This window comes from Sorex araneus, chromosome 3 (genome assembly GCF_027595985.1).
Source record: "Sorex araneus isolate mSorAra2 chromosome 3, mSorAra2.pri, whole genome shotgun sequence".
Classification (NCBI taxonomy): domain Eukaryota; kingdom Metazoa; phylum Chordata; class Mammalia; order Eulipotyphla; family Soricidae; genus Sorex; species Sorex araneus.
In genome coordinates, this window is record NC_073304.1 from 29,736,234 (window position 1) to 29,761,170 (window position 24,937).

The following is a 24,937-nucleotide window of genomic DNA, read 5'->3' on the forward strand; positions in this document are numbered from 1 at the left end:
TTCAAAGATTATATAACATGAAAAAATAGTTAAGAAAAGAGGTAGCAGGGATTGGAGAAATAGTCGGGAGCTTGCCTTGCACATGGATCACCCATGTTCAATCCCCAGCACCCCGCGTGGTTCCTCAAGCCCTGCCAGCAGTGATCCCTGAGCACAGAGCCAGAAGAGAGCCCTGAGCGTCATCAGGTGTGGCCAAAAAAACAAACAAACAAATAAGATGGTACCATATGGAAAAAGTAAGAATTCCAATCTGTAAAAATTTTTTAGTGCTAAGGGTATATGTGGATATGCACGCATTACTGTCAAAAAGATACACTAAAGTCATAGAAAGGAATAGTCATATATTATGTGTAGTATGGTTAAGTTAAAGAATTAAGACACAAAAAGCCACGTACTGTATAATTTTATTTATATGAAATGTTCAGAATAGAAATGCCTGGGACAAGATATAGGTTAGTGACTGCCCAGTACTGGCTGAAGGAGGAAATAAAGAGCATAACAGGTACAGCTTATTTTGGAGATGATGAAATGTTCTAGAAGGGGATGGTGGTGATGAACACATAGCTGTTTGAATACAGTAGCCCCTACCCCCTTATTTGATGATTCGCTTTCTACAATTTGTCACCCAGAGCCAAGCATCTGAAAAATTACAATATTTTTGGAGATTAGTTTCAAGACTTCATTACAGTATATAATCATAAATTTCTATTTCTTAACCATTGTTAATCTTTTTTCTATAACTAATTTGTAAATTAAACTTTATCATAGGTACATATAGAAGAACAAGGAATACATCGTTTAACGTCCAGTCTATCTACCATTTCATAAGCCACTGGGACCTTGGCATGTATCCTCTGCAGATTAAGGGGGGCTACTATACACTAAAAACCTCAGAAATCAGCACTTAAGGAGGAGGGAACTTATGGTATGCAAACTAGTGTATAGAGGAAAAAAAAAAGTAAGGTTGAAATTCTACTTCTTGGCCAAGCACTGGACCTCCCTAAACATCTCGAGTTTCTTCACAGTGACAGCTTCACTTCCGGCAGGGCCTAGAAAAGCTGCAAATCAAAGATGCTGTTAAGTTCATTTAGGGGCCACAACCAGCTATGCTCAGGGCTTACAATTCTGTGCTCAGGAATCTCTCCGATCATAATGTGTCAGGTGACTGGGCTGACGAGGTAGCTCAGGGGTAGAGGGCATGTGTCTCGAATGCACAAGGCGTGAGTTCAATCCCTAGCACGAGTCCCTCCACCCTGAGCACCATCAGAGTGGCCTCAACAGCCGTCAGCACCAGGAGGCCAAGCAGCATCACCCTGCCAGGTCCTGGCCCTGGACCTAGCCATGTTCAGGGCTTAGGCCCGGTGTGGCACTCATGGATCAGGGACCATGTGTGTTGCTGGGGACCAAACCCAGGTTGTCCATGTTCTAGAAAAGTGCCTTACATGCTGTGGGTTTTGCGGCCATACCCAGCTGAGCTCAGGGCTTACTTCTTACCATCTCTCTCTAGCCCTAAAGAATCACTTCTTAAAGTGAAAAAGTAAGGATCAAAGATGTGGCTGAGGGTTATGACTACCTGTTTTCTTCCCTTTCAATGTATGTATGCACTCTATCCCCATCTCCCTCCCTCCCTCTCTTCCTCCTTTCCCCCATCTCTCACATATACACCCCTTCTGTTTTCTTCTAACTATTCTGAATCAGAGCAATAAAAATGATTATAAACAAATCAAACAGCTACTAACCAGCTAATCATGGATCACTAGCCTGTAACACAATTCATATTTGACATGGCATCACTTTCTTTTTTCATTTATACACTGAAAACTCCTTAATTTAAAATTCCCAACTCAGACCTCTTACCTGAAATCCAGACCCAGCTATTACTAATTACTGCCACTAAAAATTCTACCAGCATCTCATATTTGATATGCCAAAACCTGAACTCCCTGTCATTCCCCCTCCTGTACTTTCCCTAACCCTAAATCTTCTCCATCTCCCCACTTTTAAAGGGAAGTTCATCCTTCCACGCTGTTTTACTATTTCTACCACATGCTGCATACAAATCCTTCAACAAGATCACACCCTCTCTTAATATCTACTCACAAGGTCAGACTACCTCTCATTATCTGTGCCTTGGATTATTTCAATAATCTGCTGAGTTCCTCCCTTCAGCCTCTGCACCTTTTACTACATTTTCAGTGACAGAAGCCGAAATGATTCCATTAAATAGTAAATCTATGGTATGCCTCTACTCAAAACTCTTTAGCCAGTGTCACCAGGAAATAAAGCCATCATTTTTTAAATGATCTGCAAGATTGTATAATTTGGCCCCTTGTTTACTCTAGACTAGAAACATGACTCAGTACTTTTGCAAGGCAAACAGACGTTCCTACTTAGGATAGCTGTGTTGCTACCACTGTAAGGAAGGAATCTTCACTCCAGCCCCTCAAATATCACGACCGACTGCTGGTTCCTTCACCTTCTCCATGTTTTTGTTCTCATGTTCTTTTAAACTTAAGCTTTCCCCAGCTTCCACTCACTGTTCTCTGTCATTTGTCTCTGTTCATTACACTTGATTGATAATAGCCATCTGGAAGCCCTTAACAGAGAAACTGTTAACTGTTTACTCACTGTTCATTTAGAATATTTAGAATGATAGCACGTAAAGATTATTCTATTATTTGCTAACTGTTAATCACATGAGAAAATGTGATTTTTGTCACTGTGTGGCAAAAACTAAGTTCTAATGTTACAGTCACATCATGCATCACTTAACAATGGAGATATGCTCTTAAGACATTTTTAGATAATTTTGTCCCTGTATGAACATCATCAATATTATGACCTGAACTAGTACCTACACCACACCTAGACTAGACAGGAAGAGTCTACTGGGAGCACTAATGCATGGTCCCAGGTTCACAAAAAGAAAATCCCAACAAGCACTGCATGACTGTGCATGAAAGTAACAGAGCTTCATGATTAAAGTTACAATTCAGAACTAAACTTGAATTATAAGACTGGCTCTAGGAAGTTACGTGATTTTGGGGGTAAGCTTCCCGTAACTCCTCTATAAGCCATGATACAGTTATCTGGGGCTGGAGCAATAGCACAGCAGTTGGGAGTTCGCCTTTCACAGGGTCAACCTGAGTTTGATTACTCCGCCCCTCTCGGAGAGCCCGGCAAGCTCTCGAGAGTATCGAGCCCGAGAGGCAGAACCTGGCAAGCTACCCGTGCGTACTGGATATGCCAAAAACAGTAACAATAAGTCTCTCAATGAGAGACGTTACTGGTGCCCGCTCAAACAAATCGATGAGCAACGGGATGACAGTTAGTGACAGTTACCTGAAAAGTAGTAATGCTATTTATTAACTTCAAATGTCTATAGTGACTACTAACTGGGTAGAAGTGTGAGTGCTGAGAAAGAAACCTAACCCAAGAGTTTATAAAATAAAGCCTGCGAAAAAGATACAGTGACCAGAATCCAAAGACTATCCACAGAATGGGAAAGGATATTTACATAATACCCATCAGATAAGGGGTTGATATCAATGGTATATAAAGCACTGGTTGAACTCTACAAGAAGAAAACATCCAACCCCATCAAAAAATGGGGCGAAGAAATGAACAGAAACTTTACCAAAGAAGAAATACGAATGGCCAAAAGGCACATGAAAAAGTGCTCTACATCACTAATCATCAGAGAGATGCAGATCAAAACAACCACAAGATACCACCTCACACCACAGAGACTAGCGCACATCCAAAAGAACAAAAGCAACCGCTGTTGGAGAGGATGTGGCGAGAAAGGGACCCTTCTACACTGCTGGTGGGAATGCCGACTGGTTCAGCCCTTCTGGAAAACAATATGGACGATTCTCAAAAAATTAGAAATTGAGCTCCCATTTGACCCAGCAATACCACTGCTGGGAATATATCCCAGAGAGGCAAAAACGTATAATCGAAATGGCATATGCACATGTATGTTCATCGCAGCACTGTTTACAATAGTCAGAATCTGGAAAAAACCCGAATGCCCTAGAACGGATGACTGGTTGAGGAAACTTTGGTACATCTATACAATGGAATACTATGCAGCTGTTAGAAAAAAGGAGGTCACAAATTTTTTATTTAAGTGGATCGGCATGAAAAGTTTCATGCTAAGTGAAATGAGTCAGAAAGAGAGAGACAGACATAGAAAGATTGCACTCATCTATGACATATAGAATAACAGAGTGGGAGACTAACACCCAAGAATTGTAGAAACAACTACCAGGAGGTTGACTCCATGGCTAGGAGGCTGGCCTCACATTCTGGGGAAAGGGCAACTCAGAGAAGGGATCACCAACTATAATGTAGTCGAAGGCCATGTGGGAGAAGGGAGTTGCAGGCTGAATGAGGGCTAGAGACTGAGCACAGTGGCCACTCAACACCTTTATTGCAAACCACAATAGCTAATTAGAGGGAGAGAACAGAAGGGAATGCCCTGCCACAGTGACAGGGTGGGGTGGGGGGAGATGGGATTGGGGAGGATGGGAGGGATGCTGGGTTTACTGGTGGTGGAGTATGGGCACTGGTGAAGGGATGGGTTCCCGAACTTTGTATGGGGGAAGCATAAGCACAGATGTGTATAAATCCGTAACTGTACCCTCATGGTGATTCATTAATTAAAAATAAATAAATTTATTAAAAATAAAAAATAAAGCCTGCGAAGCCAAATTTGCCCTGGTTTTTTTTTGAATATTTAGTGGAGCATAGTCATGCCTTTTCATTTGTGTGCTGGCTCTGACTTATTCCATTCCATGATGGCAGCGTAGAACAGCTGTAAGATATATGGCCCACTCGCTATCTATCTATCTATCTATCTATCTATCTATCTATCTATCTATCTATCTATCATCTATCTATCTATCTATCTATCTATCTATCTTTGCTGATTCCCTAACGCAGGCATCAGTATGTAGCTTAGCGAGTGCCAGACATCATTATTTATGTCAATATAGATCTTCAAGTGTAAGTTTTCCAAGACTCCAAATGACGAGACTAGAAAATTTGTTTCCATAAGATTTAATTTAATATAGAATACAGTTCTCATATTAAAATAGATATGACCCCCTAATTGTAATGCACAACCCTTTTAAGAATACTACTAAATTTTTGAGACACTCTGATGATACACTATAGGAAGGGATATTTTAATTCTCAAAGCATAAATTAATAAACTTTATTAATTTATTTTAAATTATAAATAAATTAATCTTTATTTTTTATAATTAAGTCAATCCTATATCACATAGTCTAATTCAAAGCATTTCTAAAGGGAGAAAGGGAGAGGTAGCCTGGGAATAATCATCCACAAAAGCAAATAAATAATTATGATACAAAGAGGGTGCAGGGAAATAGTTGAGTAGGTAGGGTTCTTACCCTGCACACTGCTAACCTGGGTTTGATCTCTGGCATGCCATATGGTTCCCTGAGCCCCACCAGGCATGATCCCTGAGCACAGAGCCAGGAGTAAGCTCTCAAGTCAATGCAGTGGTGTGGCTCAAAAAAAAAAAAAAAAAAACCCACAGACTTACAGTGAAAAATTTAAAATTCTAAGTACTGGTAGAAAACTGAACTTTTTATAAAAAGATACTGGCAATTATACAATAAAAAAATAATAATAAAATAGAATACTTCAGAGAAAAAGCTTTAACTTAGTAGCCTAATAAACATTTTTTTTTATTAAGTATAAATATTGTCAGCCTGTCCATCTGCCAGTATCACTCACAAGCGATTGAAAACAGCAGACTGGAAACTGGGAGAAAGGCTTCTAAACCCAATCCTGGCTCACTTATGATATAACCTGGGATATCTCCACTTGAAAATGGGAATGATAAATCCATCTTGATGTTTGAAAATTAAAAATCAAACATAAAAACATGAGTTTTAAAAGAAAAATAACTTTATGAATCCAAAATACTCATTTGTAAAAGCAGTTGAAAGAGGGAGAAAAAAATCACTTAAACCCAAAATTTCTATTCAAATTCTGCTATGGGAAGGTACCAACTTGTAGGCAGTTATCATTTCTCAATAAGTCCAACAACAAGACATTTCTTGGTTAAAAGAGAGATAGTACAGTGTGTAGGTCTTGCCTTGCACACAGTCAACCCAGGTTTGATTCCCGCCATCCGATATGGTCTCCTGAACATTGGCAGGAGTAATCTATGGGCATCGCCAGGTGTGACCCAAAAAAGAAAGAGAGAGAGAGAGAGAGAGAGAGAGAGAGAAATGATTGTTTCTATACTTGGACAAGAATAGAAACAATATGTTATGACCTCTAAATGCCAGTATGAAGCTGCTGGCATTTAGAGGTCATAACAAACAGAAAAAAAAAAAAAAACAATTTACCTACTAGGTTTTTACCTAGCTAGGTAAAATGTTTTTTAAAAGGTAAAGGAATAACAGATTACCTCCTAGCTAATACTTTAAAACTTTTCTCTGTATTTACTTGGTATAATATGCATAGCCAAATTCTAAAATACTAAAAATACTTTTAATACTGTATTACTATTACCCTAGTAAAATATCCAAGTTTTCTTTTAAATACCATTATTAGCTAGGGCTGGAGAGAGAGTACAGCAGGTAGGGCTCTTGCCTCCTATAGGCTGACCCAGGTTCAACATGTGGTACCCCAAATGAACCCAAGCCCTGCCACGAGTGATCCAGCACAGAGCCAGGAGTAAGCCTTAAAAATTGCCAGATGTGGCCCAAAACCAAAAATAAAATAAAATTAGGGCCAAAGAGATATTTCAACAGGTAAAGGCCTTATACTCACTTGACCAGGGTTTCATCCCTGAGAGCAGAGCCATGGGTAAGCCCTAAGGAATCAGGTGCGCCCAAAATCGAAAACCAAAACCAAACCCTAAATTACATTATGGAAATTTTTGGCATGATATGAGCAGCATTTCCCCCAAACTTATACTGGTCACCACAATATACAATGCTGCCATAGAATATAATGCTCTTACCTTGTTCCTCACTTCCTTCCTTACAAAGACTAGAGCTCTGGCCCAGACTCAAACTGATATCATCAGAAGTCTTAGCAGTATCTGTATCTCCTACAAAGTAAAGGGAAATATGTAAAGGCATTATATTTCAATTAAAAACTATACAGTGTGGAATAACAAGGGTAAACATCTAGGAATATAATAGTTTTCTATAAATTAATGCACTTTTTAAAAAGATGTTCAAAATAAGTAGGAAGTATCATGAATTATCAGACCACATAACTATCCTCATAATAGCACAAATAATGCTATTTCCTTAAAAGGGAGCAATTTTAAAAATAAAATAACATTTTTTTGTTCCTCAAGATCACCATCTGCCCCCCAAGTTAGGAGGCCCCACAAAGTGGTGGGTTAAGCTAGAGCCTACTAGCCACCTGGCTTGGCTCCACCCAACCCCATCCCAAGAAACAGAAGCATTGGAGCAGCTTGTTCCTGAAGGTCATTGTCTTGTTCCCTGGTTAGGAAACTAAAATGGTAATCAAAAGTCATCCCCAAAACAAAAACCCAGGCCGAGATGATTCTCTAGAGAATTCTTCCAAACCTTTAAAGAAGAACTATTGCCAATCCTTTTCAGTCTGGTCTAACAAACTGAATAAACACAAATACTCCCAAACAGTTTCTAGAAGAAAAACATCACTGAGATACCAAAAGCAGACAGAATTGCAGGCTGATATTCTTGATAAACACAAATGCAAAGATCCTCAGTAAAATATTAACAAACAGAATCGAAAAATTCATCAATGAGGTCATACACCATGACCAAGAAGGATTCATCTCAGGGATGCAAGGATGGTTTAACATAACACAAGTCAATCAACATAATATATCATATCAATAAGAAGAAAATTAAAAATCATATGATCATATCAACAGATGCTGAAAAAGCATTTGACAAGATCCAGCACCCACTGATGATAAAAACTCTCAAAGTTTCCTCAATACAGTCAAAGCCATTTACACAAACTCATAGCAAACATTATATTCAGTGGGGGAAAAAACTAAGAGCCTTCCTTGTAAGATCAGGCACATGACAAGGATGCCCACTCTTGCCACTACTATCCAATAAAAATTAGGCAAGGAAATGATATTAAGGGCATCCAGATAGGAAAAGAAAAAGTCAAGCTCTCATTATTTGCATGTGACATGATATTTTTTTTAAAAAACCTAAAGACTACAAAAACGATCCCAGAAACAACAGATTTGTAAAGTGGCAGGCTACAACATATGCAAAAATCCATGATTTCCTATTAATTTGTAAAAGTCCATGGTTTAATATGCAAAAGTCTACTATTTTCCTACATACAAATAATGAGAGAGGAGAGATATTTTAAAAATCCAGTTCACAATTGTGCCTCATAAAATCAATTACCTCAGAATCAGCTTAACTAAAGAGGTGAAAGACCCATACAAATAAAATTACAAAAAAATACTTCAAAAAAATAAAAGACCATGAGGAAATAGAAACACATTCCCTGCTCATGGATTAGGAAGATTAATATCATTAAAATGGCAATACTCCACAAAATCGAATTGTACAAATTCAATATAGTTCCTATATGAATACCCATGACTTTTTTCAAAGAAATGGGTCAAACACACCTGAAATTCATAAGGAACAATACCCCCAACACCCTGAATCTCTAAAACAATCCTTGGGGAAAAGATGGGAGGCATCATCTTTCTCCAACTTCAAATTGTACTATAAAATGGTAGTAATTAAAACAGCATGGTATTGGAATAGACACTCAGAGATCAATGGAACAGATCAATTAAAATTTGATACTTGAATGTCCGAAGACAGATCCTCAAGTATGATCAGCTAATTTTTGATAAAGGAATAAAATATATGAAGTATAGCAATGAAAGCTTTCTCAACAAGTAGTGCTGGGAAAACTGGTCAGCTACAAGCAAAACAATAAACTCAGACCTCTTTCTAACCCCATGCAAAAAAGTCAAATCAGAATGAATTAAAGACCTTGATATCAGGCTTCAATCCGAAAGGTATATAAAGGAAAACACAGAGAGAACTCTCCATGACATTGAAGCTGAAGTCATCTTCAAGGATGAAACACCACTGACCAAGCAAACACCACTGACCAAGTAGAAGCAAAGATAAACAAATGGAACTACACTGAACTAAGAAGCTTCTGCACCTCAAAGGAAATGATGATCAGGACACAAAAGCAGCCCAAAGAATGGGAAAAATTATTTACCCAACATTCATCTGATAAAGGCTACTATCCAAGATATAAGGCACTTGTTGAACTTGACAAGAAAAAAACATCCAATTTCATCAAAAATAGGGAGAAGAGATGAGCAGAAACTTACTCAAAGAATACAAATGGCCAAAAGGCACATGAGAAAAATGTTCTCTACACTAGTCTTCAGGGAGATTCAAATCAAAACAACAATGGATACCAGCTCATGCCAGAGACTGGCACACATCAAGCCAGTGTGGGCATGAATGGAGGGAGAAAGAGACTCTCATTCACCACTGGTGGGAATATTGACTGACCCAGTCTTTTTGGAAAACAATATGGACATTCCACAAAAAGCTAAAAACTGAGCTTTCATCTGACCCAGCAATATCATTCCTGGCAATATACCCTAGGGGCCCAAAAACACAATGCAGAAAAATGTGTTTCTGCACTCCTATGTTCACTGCAGCATTATTCACAATAGCCAGAACCTGGAATTAATCCAAGTGCCCAAGAAAAGATGAGTGGATAAAGAAACTATGGTATAGCTACACAATGGAATGCTATGTAGCTATTAAGTGAAAAACAAATTTATGACATTTGCTTATACATGGATGAACATGGAGAGTATCATGCTGAGTGAAATGAATCAGAGGGAGATGGATACACATAGAATGATCACACTCATCTGCAGGATATAAAGAAAACATATTATGAGAACAGATGATAGAAAAGAGGACCAAGAGAACTGATCCACGGCAGGAAGCTTGGCACAGGGTAGGGAATGGAGAAGCACAGCTAGGACAGAGAAAAGACCACTACGACAATGATAGTCGAAAATTATCACTCTGAACAAGAACTGGGGGTACTCAAAGGAGTTAAAATGCTATAGATGATTCTTTTTCAGGAACAGTTTTGCCAACAACAATGCCAAGAAGGAAAAAAGGTGGAATAAAAAAAAACAAGCAAGATGAAAGTATCTGCCACAGAGGCAGGCTAGGGGGAAGGAGAGGGAAACTGGGGATATGGGCAGTGGGAAATGTATACTGGTTAAAAGAAGGATGCTGGAACACTGTATGACTGATACCCAATCATCAACAACTTTGTAACTGTGTATCTCACAGTGATTCAATCAAAAAAAGGAAGTGCAATTCATATAATAATAATTTTAAAGAATACCAATTTCCTTCCCACAGAAATTTAGCAAGCTGAAAAACTATAAGGTAAGATAAAACTATAAGGTAAGTCTAAAGTAGATTTACGGAATAAATAATAAATTTACAGACTAATATATATATATGGGGGAAATCATATTTATTTGCATCCAATTTAAAGTTTTCCACAATAAAGTATTCCGTTTTCTATGATCCTTCTGAAACCCATTAAAGTACTTTTCTCAAGGTTACAGATCAAAACTTAATTCATGCAATGTTATACAAATGATCAAATATTTGTGTGAAATTTGGTAGATGAAAGAATATTACTTAAATCAGGTGATCTTTAGAAAAGGACTTTTTCATAAAGTAACTTCAAGAGTGATATTTTTTCATTATATGTGTGTATTCTATACTTGATTATCTTTACTACATAGCTGAAAATGAAACTGGAGATCCAAGGCTTCTCTCAAGTTAGCTCATATCTACCTTTAACAGTTGCTGCTGTCCCAAGACGAGAGGAACCAGACCCAATCTGCAACCACAGAACAAAATAAACTCGTTAAAATGCTGGCAATGACTAGCAATAAAAATTAGTAAGAACATCACATTATCAAAACAGATGATCAGTTACTTTTATCACTACATAAATACAGACTAAGCATGTCATTTTATTTTTAATGTATTCAGTTCTCTTGATTTTATTTTCATTTTCTTTCAGACACCCTGGCTTACAGCACTGTTAATGATAGGGTTTCGTACATAACATATTCCCGCACCAGAAAGTCGACTGCCCTCTCCACGGTCCCAGTGTCCCTCTGTCTCCTGACTCCCTTCCCTTTCCCTGTTATTTTTAGAGCCACATAACCTGCTGAGTGTGGATTATGCTGCTTTCCTATCTGAGACACAATGGGACATTGAGTCCCTTTCTACAATCAGGATAAATGCAGCCAGGAACAGAATGTCCTTATCCTCAAAAAATGCGGGTCATGCAATTACTATCAATTTACATGTATATAATATATAAAATATGTATACATAGGTGTGTGTGCATGCATATATATAGATGTACAAAATCAAGTCATGACATATCCATGGTACAATTGAAGGAGAACAATCTTACTGTCTGTCAGACTATGTTTCAGTATGTATTTTTCTGAGTTTCAGACCAAGCACATTGACATACTGCTGACATCTTTAAAACAAATTAAAAATTAAAATACTCACTAAAAATGTTGATAGCAAAAACTGTATAGAGAAAATAAAAAAAAATCAAAATATACTGAACTTTTAGGGGCTGGAGCGATAGCACTGCTAGCAGGTAGGGTGTTTGCCTTGCACGTGGTCGACCCGAGTTCAATTCCCAGCATCCCATATGGTCCCCCAAGCAGCGACAGGAGTAATTTCTGAGTGCATGAGCCAGGAATAACCCCTGTGCATTGCCGGGTGTGACCCAAAAAAAAAGCAGAAAATAAATACTGAAATTTTAGTTCTTATATTCATGATGTTTTAAAACCTTCCTAAATTTTCACAGCCATCATTTGTTATACTGCTATAAAAATCAAGTAATACCACATCTATGAAAATTTAGGCGAACAAATAGAAGCATATGAAAGTTACTAAACAAAAAAATCTACAGAACTCTAGACCTGTTTTCAAGGGATTCAAGATTAAAACAAGCAAATTTAGTATCTGAGAATGAAATTAAGAACATTCGTATAGAGGCCAGAGTGATAGCACAGCGGGTAGGGCATTTGCCTTGCACATGGCAGAACCAGGTTCAATCCCTAGCATCCCATATGGTCCCCAAGCAGCGCCAGGAGTAATTCCTGAGTGCATGAACCAGGAGTAACCCCTTAGCATCGCTGGGTGTGTCCCAGAAAGCAATATATATATATATATATATATATATATGTATATATATATGTATGTATATATATATACACACACATACATATATACATATATATTCATTTAATACTTTCTACTTTATTAAATATCCAATAGGTATATATACAAGAATTTTCTCAAATTACAGGTGAGTAACAACCCTGAAAAATATAAATGACTGCTAATCTGTCTGGCAATTAAATGAGTATGTGAGTGCATGCATGCACAGGCGCACGTGTGTATGTGTGTTTATGTATATATACAAATACAATGAAATGTTCATACTTTTAAAAAAAATTTTATTAGTGAATCACTAATTAGTGAATTAGAGGTACAGTTACAGACTTAACAGCCTTTTGTGCTTGCGTTTGTCATACAATGGTCGAGTGCCCATCCCTCCACCAGTGTTCATTTTCCACCACCAATGGTCCCAGCGTCCATACCACAGCCCCCACCCCACCCTGCCTCTGTGGCAGGGCATTCCCTTTTGCTCTCTCTCCTTTTGGATGTTGCGATTTGCAACAGAGATATTATGTGGCCATCATGTTCGGTCTATAGTCTACTTTCAGCCCGAATCTCCCATCCCAAGCAGGCCCTCCTGGCACCCTTTACTAGAGAAGGTAATTCCTTCTCTATCTGAGCTGCCTTTTCCCCCAGCATGTGAGGCCAGCTTCTAAGCTGTGGAGTAATCCTCCTGGTATTTATCTCTACTATTCTTGGGTGTTAGCCTCCCATTCTATTACTTTATATTCCACAAATGAGTGCAATCTTTCTATGTCTGCCCCTCTCTTTCTGACTCATTTCATTTAACATGATAATTTCCATGTTGATCCACCTATATGCAAATTTCATGACTTTATCTTTTCTAACAGCTGCACAGTATTCCATTGTGTAGATATACCAAAGTTTCTTTAACCAGTCATCTGTTCTCAAGCACTCAGGTTTTTTCCAGATTCTGGCTATTATAAACAGTGCTGCAATGAACATACAAGTGCATATGTCATTTCTATATACTTTTTTGCATCTCCGGGATATATTCCCAGAAGTTGTATTGCTGGGTCAAATGGAAGCTAAATGAAATGTTCATACTTAAGATGATACTGGGCCAGAGAGATGGCTCAACAGGCTGAGCATATGCTCTCCATGCAGGAAGCCCTCACCAATCTTCAGCACCACATGGTCCCCTGAGCACAATCAGGGTGAAACCCCCTACATAGAGCCAGAACTGTTTCAAAGTGGTCTAGCCCCCCCCCACTCCATCCCAAGTGAAATAATAGCCCACCTGAAATAAAGAATGTCTAATTCTATATAAAAATTACCTGTCAGGGAAAAAAGAAATAAATAAGCACATATACACTAATACTAATGTACTAGTATTATTATGAAACTACTGATAATAAACTCCTGGCACAGTCAAGTTAAAAATCAGCTTTGCAATATTTTTTGAACTATTTATTTTTCCTTAGCTATGCTCCCTTTTAGGCATTGCAATTAGCAGGGGGGACATGGAGGTAACCCCCGAGGCAGTGCTTCAATGCTACTTCCAGCTCTATGCTTAGGAGTCACTCCAGGCATGGAATTGAATCATGAAGCACTAGGGAAATCTGGATGTGCTCAGCCCATTGAGTGATCTCTCTGCCCCCTACCCAAAAAACATTTTGCTGCCAAAGAAGCCTTCATTTTTCAAGCTAAAGAGATAGCTCACAGGGCTAGAGCACATGTTTCTGCATCCAGGAACTCTGGGTTCGATGCCTAGCATGACACGGCCCCCTAACACAGACTTGAGCATAGCCCCCAAGCACCAAGTCAGGAGGGACCCTCTAGCAGATATGGTCTAAAAACAAAACAAAAACATTCCATTTTTAACATGCTTGTTAGACAAGCTATAGAACATTTGCTCTATTTAAACTAGAATAATAAACTCAGGACTGCTAAACAGACATTTTAAAACAAACAAAAATAATACCCATTTAGGAATTTTAAAAAACCTTCTCAATATAGGTATGGTAGCTTTTTGCTCAAAGTCTCTAAATGACCCCTTTTTCTTTCCTTGCCAAGTCTCCCACTGCATCCAGAGGTTGGGCTTTTATCTTTTGACCTGCGAAAAGTGGGCCCTGTATCTGGTCTAGTTCTGGCCAATAACGATAAGAGAGAGCCTGCTGGAGGCTGCAGGGAAAGACCTTTCATGTCTGAAAAGAGGACCAAAGACAAAATTCTCCACCCCCACATTCCTCACTTTTCAATGGGCTTGTGATTGAAGCTTTTGTGTTCATCCTGTAACCCTGAAAGAAAAAGTCAAAAGAACTATGGAAATGTCAACCCACAGCCGGACATCACTGAGCTGCAGAACAAATGCCACACAGCCACCTCCAGATGTAGGTGACAAACTCCCATTTCTTCAAGTTGCTTAATTTACTTCAGTTATATTACTTGTTCACAAAAGCATTCTGAATGGATACAATGAATAGTTATATTTTAGATTGCATGCATCTTGTATTATTTAAATTTATTCTCCTCAAGTAAAAGTCATGACTATTTACATGTGAAACAACAGAGGATTGAGAATACAAACTACTGAGCACACACACTCTCACTCTCTCTCTGTCTCTCTCTCTCTCACACTTACATACAGACACACACACACACACACACACACACACACACACACACAAGAATGCAATGAATTCCCCCAAATGTCACTGTAAAAAACAGTTAAGGATTTTAGCATTCATGATATATTCAACAGAGACTCAAGTTCCAAGCAACTTTAGAACTAAGCTACAACCCAGCCCCGTGTTATCATTTTTTAAAAACCAAATGCATTTAAAAAAAAAATTGGGGGGCTGGAGCAATAGCACAGCGGGTAGGGCGTTTGCCTTGCACGCAGCCGACCCAGGTTCGATTCCCAGCATCCCATATGGTTCCCTGAACACCGCCAGGAGTAATTTCTGAGTGAAGAGCCAGGAGTAAGTAACTCCTGTGCATTTCCAGGTATGACCCAAAAAGCAAAAAAAAAAAAAAAATTTAATGGACCTTCCAGGCACATTGTGGTAAAGATTTTTACTTAAGTGGTATGTACACACTAAAATGTTTCAGCACTTCTGTGAGCCTCAGGTTTGATCCCCAGCACTGCATGTGCCGGCAGCAACTCCTGAGCCACTACAAGTGTGACCCCAAAACAAAAAAAGAAACAACCACTGTTTGTCAGTATCTCTAACAATATACGAAAGTCTAATTCTACTTCACTTGATCTTCCCTAATGGGTAACAATAATAATTTCTTTTTATTTCAGCCATTTCTTTTATTTCAAAAATAATTAAACAAAAATTACCAAAGTTCACCAACAGAACAGCCTTCAGTATTTCCCCATCTGCACTCGAGTTCACATTTTAAAGAAAACTAAAGTAAGCACCCTGTGCCTCTATGAGAAGAGATGCTTAAACTACATTAAGGATGGGATTACGTCCCTCAAATGAGCGGAGCAAGTTCCAATAGGCACGATGCCCGAAAAGAATTTCCAAATTGGCTACTGATCTGTCCTTTTACTTGTTCTACACAAAACAGGGTGGAGAAAGACATGGCTCTCCAAAGGATTATTAGGAGAATATAGGCTTATCCCCAGGGTAATGGGCATTGTCCCATTACCCTGGGGACTAAGCAGCAGTTTACAGAGAATAGAAGACATGCAGCCATACTTGAAAACACTCATTTCATACTCTAAGGAGCTAGAGAAAAGCGCAAGGCCAGCAAAAAGCAGGATCAAGGATAGCAGCAGAGTTCTTCTAGCTGGCATTGCAAATCTGAAGCTTGGCAATTTCCACATATGCTTTAAAACAAATAAGAAAAAAAACAACATTTCCCAGTATTTGTTCTATAGTATACTCAATCCTAACTGAATCTTACTGCAAAAGTCATTCGAGGGGCTGAAGCAACAGTACAGCAGATAGGGCACTTGCCTTGTAAGCAGCCAACCCAGGTTAAATCCCCAGATCCCAGATGGTGCCCTGAGCCCTGCCAGGAGTGATCCCTAAGTACAGAGCCAGGAGTAAACCCTAAGCACCCCAGGGTATGGCCGAAAGTTAAAAAGTTAATTTAAAAAATCATTTGAGGGGCTGGAGTGTTAGACAGCGGGTAGGGCATTTGCCTTGCATGCAGCCAATCCAGGTTCGAGTCCCAGCATCCCATATGGTTCCCCCCAGCACCACCAGGAGTAATTCCTGAGTGCAAAGCCAAGAGTAACCCCTGTACAACACCAGGTGTGACCCAAAAAGAAAAAAAAGAAAATTTTGAAATTTAAATCATGAAACACAACTCACACAAAAATGCATCTTCTAGTGAGATATATTAGGAAACAAGAAACTATTCAAGATTTTTGATTAGTACAAGGTTGACAATGTGGACTAGCAGAATACAGTGGGGTAAAATCAGGAGAATTATGTATGTTATCTGAATGAGTCAAGTCTGATTATTTCACAGTTATTTGTCTATGTACAGTTAAGGATAATTAAAAATCATTAACTAGAAATCAGCCATATACACAGCATGTGTTAGATAAAGAATGAAAAATCTACTCTGTAGAGGCTTATAAATTTCCCACACATTATCATACACCAAAAGTAAAGAGCTTAAATTGAAAAAAAAAAAAAAGCCACAAGTGCTTCATCTGCAAGGAGGCAGGACCACAAGGTCCTTGAAAGATCTTCAGGAACAGGGGATGTTTAAGAACAAAACTTTAGGTTAGACCAGAAAATAAAGAGGGCTAAGTCTCTGACCCAGAAAGGAGGAAGCAGAGGGAAGAGCAGCTCTGGCCCACAAGCAACACCGTCTAACAGGAGGAAGACTGAAGGGGAAATCTAGAAGTGAGGCCAAGCCTAGACCATAGCAAAAAAGCCAGCTGTTAGCTTGGATGTGAAGGAAGGGCTTAGATAATGACCACTGAAACCACGACTATCAAAGGTTTATTAAGAGAAGACATTTAAGATTTCTTGCTAAATTGCTGTCTTGTAGAGCTTAGAGAATTTTACTGAAGTAACATCTGGCTGAGAAGGCAAACCCGAGTAACTGGGAGTTGGATTAGCATGGGAGATGCTTAGGATGGAAGAGAGACAGATAGGCAAAGACCCAGCTGAGATTAGAATGAGAGTACACTAGCGGATGTTAGCCAAATTTTGAAATAATATTTTCAGAGCTGCTATTTTAAAATTCAAAGCAAAAGAAGCAAAAAGACATTAGAACTGGCAAAAGGAGATTCGTTTTATTCTTCTAGTTCTACAACTAACATCTTAAACACTGAGATTTTTGAGAAGTAAATTTTTAAACCATTTTTAAAGACTTCTCCAATATATGTAATGTGAACGTAAATGGGAGTATACAAGCTAGGAGCTATTTTTCTTTCCTTTTTAACTAATCTTATTTATGTTTTTAAGTGAATCACTGTGAATTACAAAGTTGCCACGTTATCCCTGACTGAGATTCAGCATACAACATCTCAACATCAGTCCCTTCACTATTATCCACTTCCCCCTACCAATGTCCTTAGTTTCATTCCTGCTCCTCCACCTGCCTCCACGGCATGCACACACTATTTTCTTTTTTCTTTTTTTATTTTCCTTTTAGACACTCTGGTTTACCTCCTTTCAGCACCCAGTCCAAATCCAGTGACCACTTACTTCTGCCACTGTCCTAGTGGTGCCTTCCCTGACCTATCTGCCCTCAATGCCCAGTGGCAAGCTTCCTACTCTTCGTTTCTAATGCATTTGGGTGTTAGTTATTCCCCTACTATATTTCTTTACATCCTGCATTATACTGAGATCATCTGTGTCCATCCCTCTCCCTCTGACTCATTTCATTCAGCATGATACTATTTCCAATCCATCCATGTATCTGCAAATTGCATGATTTGATCTTTTCTTACTGCCAAGTCGTAATCCATTGTGGGTATGAACTATCGCTTGCTTATCCAGTCATCTGTTCTTGGGCACGTGTGTTGCTTCCAGATTTGGGATATTGTGAATAGTGCTGCAATGAACTTTCCTGCATTGTGGTTTGGGACTCTCGGGATAAATTTCCAGGAGTGGAATTACTGAGTGTATGAAAGCTCAAGCTCTAGTTTTTTGAGGAATGTCCATAATCATACTGTCTTCCAAAAAGGCTGGACCAACTGACATTCCCAGCAATAAAAGAGGGTCTCTTTTTAGAGTAAAATTTTTTTGTTCATTTTGTTTGCTAGTTTGTTTTTGGGTTTTGGCTTTGGGGCCACACCCAGCAGCAGTCAGGGCTTACTCCTAACTCTGCACTCAGGGATCACTCCTGGCAGGCTCAGGGAACCTTATGGGGTGCCAGGGATTGAACTCAGGCTGGCCGTGTGCAGGCACAGCTAGCACCTTACCCACTGTACAGCACATACCTCTCAATCTACCTATCCCTGGGAAATGAGCATGTTGTACATGCTGAGTTAAAATGCACTTAATGTAAAAATTCAGATAAATAAAAATATTGGGTCTGGGGATAACTCAAACGCTGAGGGCATGATCAACTGAGGGCATGGTTCCCCCACCACCACCAGAAGTGACCACCCAAGCACTGAGTCAGGCTGCAGACTTTGCGCACAGCCAGGTATGGCTCAAAAACAAACAACAAAAGAATTTTTTAAAATCATTAAGATAACCCCAAATAGCAGTTTACTATTTTGGAGCACGGATACATGAATCCAGTATGAGGATAAGGCAAAGAACGAAAGAAGACACAGGTAAATACCTGGTTGCTAGGATCTAAGCCAGCGTAAGAATTTCTTGAACTGCAACCAACTGGGGGTGTGGCCTCTCGAATGAACTCAGACATTTCAATCCCTCCACCGGGATCACTGGAGGGAAATGAAAAAAAAGAGAGCAACTGTTATTCTAACACAATGACCTTGTAACTATTAGTATAACTATTATTTAAGTCACGTTTTTTCTACATCACTATGGTATGCAGATAACAGCAAAAATAATGATCATTCTCTTATAAATCTGATCATTTGTATTATTTTATAATGACTGAACCATTTTCAGGACTTGAAGAAAATCAGAAAACTTTCCCAGGGCCTGGAGTGATAGCCACAGTGGGTAGGGTGTTTGCCTTGCATGCGCCAACCCGGGTTCAATTCCCAGCATCCCATATGGTCCCCTGAGCAATGCCAGGAATGATTCTTGAGTGCAAAGCCAGGAGTAACCCCTGTGCACTGCTGGATGTGACCCAAAAAGAAAAAAGAAAAACTTTCCCAACCTGTCTACATCAAATTCCATATCAGAAGCTGACACTGATTAAATTTATAAAAAACTAAATAGTGCACATATGATATGTGCCATATGATCACTCTAGCAAAGAGATGACATGCCTTCTGCTATCAAAGAATAAAAAAGAAACTGGGCAGCTACAACACAAAACTTAATCAGACTTTACACTCCCTCATCCTGCCAAGGGCACAGTCCAACTAGGGAGTCTGACGCAATGAGGAGTGTGCAAGAGAACAGTTGTCCCAGACAAGCTGTTTTTATTTTTTAAGTTAATACAACTTAACTGGGATAATAACTTACTTGAAAGAAGTGGAAACCATTTAAATATTTAGACGTGTTACGTTACAAAGCATAAATTAAAATAGCAAAATAATGCTAAATAGTACTAATAACTATTAGACAGAGAGGAACATTTCAAGGACATGAGGAAATTCACATATACATCTTTAAAGATAATAGAAACCCCAAATTATGAGAAAATATGAGATAAAATTTCAAAAATTTTTAATAATATTTCTTGTTAATACTTTGAAAGACCTCAATCCTAGATGCTATCGTAATTCTTATTTTGTCCACTGTATTTTACTCATTCTACCGGGTACACAGAGTAAGTACTCAAAAATTTTAGTTATTATTAGTTATCAGGAAAATAAGTGCTGCCATTTATGCTGGACATCAGAGAGGATATACGCTATGCTTATGCTGTTTATCTATCCAATGCAATGCTCTGGCAATAAAACAAAAGCCGAAATTCTTCTCTGAACAACCTTATCCCAAATTACATGGCGGTGGGTACTGGTGACCCCACCCCACAGACTTAGTGACCTCTACTAAGCAAAGTCTCTCAGTGTAACCCAATTTCGTAGTCATAGAGATTAGTTGTAGGCTACATGCACTGACCCAATTTGGCATGAGTTGTGCCACATGTCCTAAAATTGCTCCATTTATGCTAGTCTTGATGTTAGGAGGACTTAGGGCCTGGAGTGCATGTGCAGCAGCAGTTTTCAGCCATTCTGAGGGAGCCTACACACAAGCTAACTAAAACCAGTGAGCACAGCGTAGTCAGGGGAACCATGGTCAGGAAATACTTGAAGTTCTGCACCACGCCATTTTTGAAAATTTCTCATACACACAGACTTTGCAGTAATGTGAGCCATAACTTTGCATTACTCGGTTTGAAAGGGGTGTTCTGATATCTGCAGTAAAAAGATGTAGGGAAAACTTACTGTATACCTCCATTTCAATACTTATCATTATAGTTGCTTAAATTCGAATGTAATTTTGTTATTAACTGTCTCATAACTATTGTATCACCTTTTGCCTAAGGGATCCTAACTAGAGAGGCTTACTACAGTTACCTTAGACCCAGTAGTGAAAACTCAGCTTTATAACTTGCAGCCCATTTATAAAAAATAAAACATATTGGAATTGTTTCAAATTTGATGGCCAATTCTGCATATAAATGTTGATGTGTGAGAAAAGTGTAATATGCACGTATTTGTTGACCATTGGTATTAACTATACAGACAATACAAGCCAGAATGAGAAGCATTTATTTTTAAAAAATTAAATATTCAGATGGCTATCACCAAACCGAATTAGTGGTGAGTAATAACTGGCAATATAATGATTATCTTTACTGACATGCTCTAAGTCAGATTTTACAAAACTCAGGAGCTGGAGACCATGGTAAGGTCTAAGGTATAAAATATTCAACACCACAGAAAAGAGCAAAAACCGTCAGCTGACCTGGCTTCTGTAACAGTTCTACAGATATATAACTGCTGTGTATTTACAACCAAACAACTTAACCCATGAGATTCAGTATATTAAAATCAAACAACCATCACAATAAATTTTATACTATTTCTATCACCTCAAAAAACAATCCCGTTAGCTATTACTTCCTGACCCTTCCCATACTCACGATCTTTATCCCACCCTATGCAATCAGTCATTCATCTGCTTTTCATCTCGATAAACTAGCTTATTGTAGATGTTTGGTGCAAATGAAATCAGCCATATGATCTCATTTATAAATATTTATGAATGTTTGCTCCTTTGTGACTAGCTTTTTAAATTTAGCATATTTTTAATGTTCATTCAGATTGTAGTATGTATTAGTGCTTTGTGGCCCAAAAAAATCCCCTTATTTATCCACTCATTAGTTAGTGGACAATCTTGTTGAGTTTTACACATCACTTCTGATACAGCAAACCCAAATGACCATAATGTGCATGTAAATTTATTATCAATAACAGGAACAACTATTTCAACAAATAACTGTTTTAGTAAATAAAAAAGTATTTCTTTTATTTCAATCATAGGAGCATGTGCAATTTATAGTTTCTCATTTAATAACCCCTAAATATAATATATAAATACTACTATCTTCATTTCAGAGATTAAAAAATTAAAAGCCAAACCATGTAAAAAATTGCTCAAGACCAAAGAAGACTGAACAATGTAACTGAATCATTGGAATATGAAGCAAGGGTAATCAAAGAGAAAAAAACTAAAATTTACTCAGCATTCTCCAGTGTGTGTTCACATTTTTTGTTTTCTCACACACACTTGAATGCAGTGTTAGCCAAAAGAGGTCAAGCTAAGATTTAAACACCAAATAGATCCATACCAATCTCTGAAGTCAAGTCTAAGATCTAGGACAGATGACTTTCAAACAGACATTGCTCTTCTCTTTCCAGTTCAAAATGCATGGACTAGAGCAAATGCTAGGGACTGCATGAATTGACATTGGCGGGTAGTACTTTATTCAGTGTGGGGGAGCATCCTGTGCATCACAGATAGGATACTTAGCACCTTCGACCTTTCGTCCACTAGGGGCCAGCATACATCACTCATAGGAATAACCCAAAATGATTTTAAACATTGTCAGTGGTCTCCAGGGGGTCAAAAATCACCCCTCACCCCCAAGCTGAGCAACAATAGCCTGAACATGTACTCAATTTCAACACTGAGAAGAAAGAAGAATTAAAGAAGCAAAACAGATGAACAGATGAAATAGGGGAAAATGAACAACCTCTTAAAAAAATCCTTTAGCAACTTTTATGTATGTCTCTCTCCTCTAAAAAATTTGAATGTAGAACCTTTAGTCAGCAACAGATGTCCAAAGTATAGCTAAACATGTAGAACAGCTAAATAAGAGTTATGTTTATTATTAAGACTTGAAGATTTTTGGCAATGAAGATTTCAGCACATACCTGGGAAGTATAGTGGTTTACAATTCTCACAGAAGCAAACTGGCTACTGCGGTAAGCAATACACCAAATTCAGGGAATCTCTACCTTTATGCCTTAATTTCCCCATCTGTTAAAAAAAAAAAACCAGGTACAGGGAAAGGCAGAAAAGCAGAAAGGGGTCTAATCTGAATTAATAAGGGAGGCTTCACCAGCTAATTTATTATTAGTATCATTAACTGCTAAAGCTTAGATAAGAAACTTCACAGCACCATTACAGTACTAAATCTACAAATCTAATTCATAGTACCATGAGTTCCATAAGGGTATGAATAAATGAAAAAGTCCCTAACCAGAATAAATCTTACCAAAATGTTTAGCTCAAAATTTAGCTGCACATAGGTCTATGGATCTTGAGTTTACAATACTGCCATCAATACTACCATGAGAAAGAGAAAATAAATCTATCTTCAAAATATTGATATACAAATCCTAAAAGTCGATGTGTTCATTTCCTCTCCTGAAACATTAGAGATGTAATATAAATATTAGTGACTTAGATTCCTTCTCTAAGACTCAGATTTAATAAGCTCTTTTAAACTACTACACCACAGCCAATGAAAACTACAGTTCTAGTAGCCCTACTATACTCATTCACTCATGCAGCAAATTGGTAGCTATATCTAACAGAATAAGCTCTAGAAATAAAAAGTATTTATTCATTTGTTTTCCTTAAAACAGAACATAAGACCACAAGTAGCAGCATAGAAAAAAAGGAAAGAGGTCAAATACAAATATCTTGTTTAAAGATAAAACTTGAACACACTCTCTAATAACTTCAACATACTTCTAATAAAAACTAGAAAAAGACAAGGATGTATACCAATGCTTTTTCAATTTGACCACGTGCTAGAATTCATACCAATAGACAAGTTAAACAAGAAATGAAAGTCCAGGTGTGCTGGGGAGACGGCTCAACAGGTGGAAGTGGAGGCCCAGGACGGATCCCTGACACCACATTGTCCCACCATGAGCCAGACTGAGTTAGTCGCTAGTACAGAGCACCATGGGGAGTGACCCCCAAAAGCATAAAATCAGATAAGAAAATAGGAAACTGTTATCATTTATTGAAAAACTGAGAAATAATCTATACAGTATCATCATTTAAAAGGAAGTTTTAATAAGGCTCCTAGATACAAAGTAAAGGGATCCATTTAAAGGAGAAAGGCAAAAACAGCATAAAAGTTTTACAATAGCATAAAAATTATTAAATGATTTGGCAAACTTAAAAATTATACAAGTGTTTTATGGAGAAATGATGAATATTGGAAGATGTTAAAGATAAAATACTGTAAAGATAACAATTCTCAGCAGATGAATCTAAATATTCAATGCAATCCCCTGCCCCCATCCCCACCCCCCAAATTCTAAGTTCTTGCAGACTTTGCCTGGCAAACTCTAAAGTTTTTATCAAAAGTCAAGAACATCAACTCTACTCCTGAAAAAGAACAAGCTAAAAGGTTTTCCCCATAATATATCAAAACTCATGTTATAAAGGTTCAGCAACTAGAAGAACATGTAATAGCACAAGAACAGACAATGACAGATCAATACAACAGGAAAGAAAGGCCAGTAATATACCCACCGCAACAGCTATGACATATCACCAAGGAAAACAGTCCATTTAACAGTTACTGAGTAAACCAGTTATTCATATTTTTTCAAAGTTGAAACCCTGACACAGAAATTAAAATAATTTCAGGGGGCAGGAATGCGACTCAAGTGACAGAGCACACAGCTTTTATGTGTCAAGTCGTGGCTTTGATCTCAGGTACCACATGGTCCCCTGAGCACCACTGGGTGTAGTTCTCTGACCACAAAGCAAAATAAAATAAATTCATGTACAAGTGAAATGTCAAAACAAAAGAAAGTGGAAACTCTAGAAAAACTATATAGGATAATATCTTTGTTATTTCCACGTGGGAAATAATTTCTTAAGAAAGACATTAAGGGGCTGGAGCAATAGCACAGCGGGTAGGGTGTTTGCCTTGCACATGGCCAACACGGGTTCAATTTCCAGCATCCTGAGCATCGCCAAGAGTAATTCCGCACCACCAGGAGTAATTCCTAAGTGTAGAGCCAGGAATAACCCCTGTGCATTGCCGGGTGTGA

General features: G+C 38.3%; 1 protein-coding gene across 6 annotated transcripts in view; it reads right to left on the reverse strand.

Moving 5' to 3' along the window:
- PCNX1 (pecanex 1) overlaps positions 1-24,937 on the reverse strand; it is a 158,725-nt gene that overhangs the window by 89,314 nt on the left and 44,474 nt on the right. For 5 of the 6 annotated variants that reach the window (XM_055130035.1, XM_055130034.1, XM_055130032.1 and 2 more), the window contains exons 3-5: positions 19,048-19,153; positions 10,891-10,936; positions 7,011-7,100 (exon numbers count right to left, since the gene is read on the reverse strand). In XM_055130035.1, coding sequence (XP_054986010.1) covers positions 7,011-7,100; positions 10,891-10,936; positions 19,048-19,153 — 242 coding nt within the window. Of the gene's footprint in view, positions 1-7,010; positions 7,101-10,890; positions 10,937-19,047; positions 19,154-22,789; positions 22,896-24,937 lie in introns of all 6 variants that reach the window. The other variant, XM_055130036.1, reaches the window with a different exon arrangement.